At 45.0% G+C, this 4,864-nt stretch overlaps 2 protein-coding genes across 4 annotated transcripts in view; one reads left to right on the top strand and one right to left on the bottom strand.

The window, feature by feature from the left end:
* Positions 1-1,401, top strand: part of tnpo3 (transportin 3) — a 9,349-nt gene extending 7,948 nt beyond the window's left edge. For both annotated transcript variants that reach the window (XM_005734219.1, XM_013911178.1), the window contains exons 22-23: positions 653-736; positions 827-1,401. In XM_005734219.1, coding sequence (XP_005734276.1) covers positions 653-713 — 61 coding nt within the window. In that variant the 3' untranslated portion in view covers positions 714-736; positions 827-1,401. The remainder of the gene's footprint in view (positions 1-652; positions 737-826) is intronic.
* An 839-nt stretch (positions 1,402-2,240) lies between these two features.
* irf5 (interferon regulatory factor 5) overlaps positions 2,241-4,864 on the bottom strand; it is a 14,406-nt gene continuing 11,782 nt past the window's right edge. For both annotated transcript variants that reach the window (XM_013911179.1, XM_005734218.1), the window contains exon 9: positions 2,241-3,003. In XM_013911179.1, coding sequence (XP_013766633.1) covers positions 2,815-3,003 — 189 coding nt within the window. In that variant the 3' untranslated portion in view covers positions 2,241-2,814. The remainder of the gene's footprint in view (positions 3,004-4,864) is intronic.

Here is a 4,864-nt window from a genome sequence, read left to right as displayed (position 1 = left end):
TTTTTTGGTTGGTCGACATGGTGCATTTTTCCACCAACACGAACAGGCTGTTTTTGGGTTGGGTTAAACTGAACACAGCTTCAACGTCTGTTTGTTAAAAAATAGTAACGCATTCACAGACAGGCGTTGCTGACTGTGAGGCGTTCAGGGACAGGCGTTGCTGTCTGTGGCATTAAGAAACAGACGTTGCTGTCTGTGAGGCGTTTAGGGACAGGCGTTGCTGTCTGTGAGGCGTTCAGGGACAGGCATGGCTGACTGTGAGGTGTTCATGGACAGGCGTTGCTGTCTGTGGCATTCAGAAACAGACGTTGCTGTCTGAGGCGTTCAGGGACAGGCGTTACTGACTGTGAGGCGTTCAGGTAAGAGTGCGTGAGGTGTGTAGCAGGTTTTGTCGAGACTCACTCGTCTGATGGTGGAACGCAGACAAACTGGAGTCCGGATTGAGCGAGTCTGGACTTGTCCTGACCTGATTGGGAGGTTTCAGGTGTATGAAAAACACTATATGCACTGGTAAAAAAAACTCTTCCAACTGAGGAGTTTATTTCCTGTAAAATTGATCTCATGGTCTGGTTAAATGTTTTTGATAAACATTCAGTGTGTGGAACACCTGCATAGGTGACAAGTAGATAACCTCACATTTGTTGTTCTGCAGCGCTGAGGAGTGTAAACAGGTGTGCTGGGCCATCAGAGAGTTCACCAGACTGTTCCGATAGCTGCAGCCTTCTCGCACCGCCAGGTGAGCCTGTTCTCAAGTACACTCAGGTGTGTATTCAGCCTGAGTTTGTTTGCTTCGCTGATATGTTTAAGACTTCTTTTTTCCCCACAGGTAAATCTTTTTGTTGACGAGCATTCAGAGGTGACGGCAATAATCTGCGTCTGCAGACGAGGATCCAAAGGGATGAAGATGATGAAGGACTTCGAATGTGAACAGGGCGGCTCACTCTGAAGGACTGACAGATTGAAGACTGATTGGACAGAATGAGTCCACCCCAGCTCACCTGAACTCACCTGACCTCACCTGCAGCAGGTGGTGAGTGGGCGGGGCTGGGTCCGGCAGGTGGGCGGGGTCAGGAAGCTGCGGTCGTGAATCGGAGGATGTGCCTGGTCAACAGTTTTTAGAGATTTATTTTTGGACTTTGGTCGTGGTGGGGGTTTTTTTTTTTTTTTTTTTTTTTTTTGTCCGTGCCATAAAAGGAGCCAAAAGATTTTCCATGATGCTCTTGGCTGCAGCGTGCTGCGGGAGGATTTGGCGTCACCTTTGACCTTTTTAACTTTGGTTGAATTTTAGTTGTTCTTCCACAAAGTGAAACAGAGTGAACTCTGGGTAATGAGGCGGAGAGACTGACACCATGACATCATCGGTGATGTAGCCTTGTTGTAAACAAATTAAAAAAAACAAACTGCTCATCCAGTGTGTCTGTTATTACTGTCACCTCACTTATCTGTGCCAGTTGGTCAGACAGCTGCATGGTAGCCAGGTGTTTGGGTTCTCGCTCTGCTTAGCAGGTGTTGGAAGGAATGAGGTTGGGAACCTGATGAATTGGCTCAGAAGGGTGCGGAGGCTTTCTAAAATAATAGAAACCTTCATCACAGAACTCTTCAAAGTCAAACAGAGCAAATCTTTTTGCTCCTCCATCAGAGCCGCTCCAAGGTCGGTGACAGACTCGTGAAGGTAGTGCAGCAGCTATATTGGGCATCGGAGGGCGTGAGTGAGCTGGTGGTTTGCATCGTTCCAGGTCTCATGCTACAGCACAGAGAAGATGGAAAAAGTTTCTCTGTATGTGGAGCTGTTGGTCTGCAGAAGGCTCAGTTTAAATGCGTCACAGGTGTGATGTAAGCGCGGTTAAACCGTCACGCAGGAACAAATCCGTGAGTCAGACCTGAACCTGCTCAGGACCACATCCTGGAGCTCACTGAAGTGCTCTTCCTGTCCTCAGACCTCAGGGGAGTGTCTGAGTGGCTTCTTGCAGGAAATTCTCAAACTGACTGTCAGGAGCTGAAGTCTCTAAGCCCCGAGGAAAGGAGCCCCAGTCCTTCATTTATCCCCAGCTTGAATGCAGAGCCATGAACGCTGGGGAGGCGAGGAGCTTGTAATTCAGACACGTCAGTAAATCAAGTGTGACGTTCACTAATCTGTCAGATCCTCTGCATTGCCGAGCATCTCTTTTCCTAAGTCCTTATCTCCTTTCCTTGATGTTTTCCATCATTTGGTGAGGTGCGTAAGGTAAAGAGATCAGAGGTCATTCAAACCATCGTCTTTATTCAAAATACAAAAAACATTTGATTATTTCTGATGTAAACAGACACAGGTCATACTGATTCTGGAGCTGCAGGTCAGGTGAGCAGGAAGGTTCAGGTGTATGGCATATTTTTCCAAGACTGAAACTACTGATTATTAAATTCTTATTTACTCACAGCCCAAAAGCAGACACCTGCAGGTTCAGTCAGGCATCAAAACACTGGCTCACTCATTTAGTGCATTTAAATTGATGCTTCAGGTTTTACCTGAACAGGTAAACACCGAAGTAGAGTCTGACCCTCTCAGGCCTGCTAGACCTACCGGTATTACCTGGTCTAAAAACAAAAACACCTGGTGTGAGAATACTGCAACGGCCTTTATTGAAATTTGAACATAGAAACCTCCCAGAAAGGTGTCGGTATGACAACAGAACAGGAAATACACCTGCAGACCTCCACCCGTTTGTCTCAAATGTTCAGTTTCTGTACAGCTGCACCTTCCCTCCAGTCAGGGTTTCCTACTGTTTGGGGGAGGGTGCAGTAAGCAGTGTCTGTGTCGGGTCCAGGGCCCCTGGTTCAGGGGCCGGTGGGGTTCCAGGGTCCTTGGATGTTTTGGCTCTGCAGGAGCCTCTGCAACTCTTTGAACTGTGCCACCGTCTGATCCTTCACATCGGGGTTTGAGATCTGCAGCCGGATGCTGTCCGTGGACCAGCTCAGCTCTCCGGAGAACATCTCTGTCAGGATCCGGGCCACCACAGGAATCACCTGAGGACAAAAAAACCCCCAAAAAACACTGTGAGACATCCACAGGTGTCTGGAGCTCCATGAACATGAGGCAGTCAGGAGGTTGAAAGGTGACCTGGCTTGTGTGTCTGCATCCCACACAGTGAAACTTTATTCCTAACACTGGGTTAAAAACAGGAAGTGCACAGAGAGAAAGGTGTGGAGGGAAAACTACACGCTTCGAGGGAATTATTCATAAATGTGTTTAGTCGCACACCCACAGACAGGTGACCAGGAGAGGCTACAGAACAGATATTCAACATTTTACTAAAGAATCGGGTTTGTGCTTTGGGCAGAAAAAATTGGATTCTTACATGTGCGCCATGTGTCAACAGCATGTAGAAAGCAAGACTATCATGTCATATTTGACCTCCGACCTCACATTTATGTTCACATCTGCATTTATGTATCTGTTACCTCTTTAACAAAGTGCACAGAAACAGAAAGAGCTGCTGAGGTAACAAGAAATATACAAAGGTGGAAAGTAACAAAGTACAAATACTTTGTTACTTAAGTAGAATTTCCAGGTGTCTGTGGGCCAGTGCAAGTGTGGGGAAGCATGAAGGCAGTGACGCTTTTTTAAGTGGCAGCTAATTTCAAATGCAAGATTGTTAGTGAGTTTCCTTGCTAACAACCTAGCTGCTGAACGTCTCAGGGAGAGAAAAGAATAAGAGGTAACTTCAGTCAGAGGTGGAGGAAGAAGACAGAAGAGGAAGAACAAAGGGTATCTTTAAAGGTGAGGCCTGCTCAGGGAGATTTAATGATTACATGTGATGTCATCATTTTAATCACATCTGTGTGTGATGAGTTTTCATATTGTGAAACGTGCTGCATAACAAATCAAGTAAATTAACTGTGTGTTATTCAAACATTGCATGAAGTGCAGATAAACAGGTTAGCGTGCTGATGTAATGTAGATTACATAAAGCGCAGCAGAGATTAATATGAAGTTAAGCTGATGGCGCTGAGATCAACACTGAATTCCACCTTTGTACTAACGGATACAACTGTGAAACATCTGCTGACACCGTGTTCAGGTCAGCTGATCACAGCCTGCACTGTGAGCTGGGACTCGCCCCCCGCTGAGCCCCCTTTACCTGTAACACGTTTTCCTGGAGGCAAACTCAGCCTCTACCATGGAGGCAACATAAACTACCTTTTTTTAATTCTTTGTTTACATCACAGATTCAAGATGAGTGCATTCATGAGAAATAAATTTCAGATGTGAATAGCGTTTTTATTCTCATTTACTAATACTATGTTATTATTGTATTAATATAACACAGGCTCCTTTTACCTTTGCATAATAATAGCTGATAGAGATGTCCTAATCCTAACCTAATGAGTACACGTCACAGCGTGTACTTTTTCACTTTTACTTGAGTAAAGACGTTGAATCAGTTCTTCAACGTTTACTGCAGTATTTTTAAGTATCTGCACTTCAACTTAAGTACAGAATGTACTTTTACCACCTCTGCTGTAATGTACTAATATACAATAAGTTCAGGGAAATCATGTCCAGTTACTTATGAGCTGCACCTGCATGTTTGTGTAATCAGAGTAAATTTGTCATGGAAATGTCTGAGTTTTACTGCAGTACAAACTTTGTGAAGTATGTTTTAAACAACAAAGATGACAAATATTAGCACAAACCTGTTCCCTGTGACCTGACAGCTTCATGCTAGCATCACATATATCAACAGAGCTAAAACTGACCCAACAGAGACCACACATAATAGAGGACACACTCTTGACCTACTGATCTCCATGGGCCTGAGCATTTTAAAGGTTACTGTGTCTGATGTGGGCCTGTCTGATCATTACTGTGTTTTCTTTGAAAGTA

Source organism: Pundamilia nyererei, unplaced genomic scaffold (genome assembly GCF_000239375.1).
Source record: "Pundamilia nyererei isolate P.nyererei 1_Seehausen unplaced genomic scaffold, PunNye1.0 scaffold00057, whole genome shotgun sequence".
Lineage (NCBI taxonomy): Eukaryota > Metazoa > Chordata > Actinopteri > Cichliformes > Cichlidae > Pundamilia > Pundamilia nyererei.
Note: the sequence above shows the minus strand (reverse complement) of the source record. Positions and strands in the feature narration are given on the sequence as shown.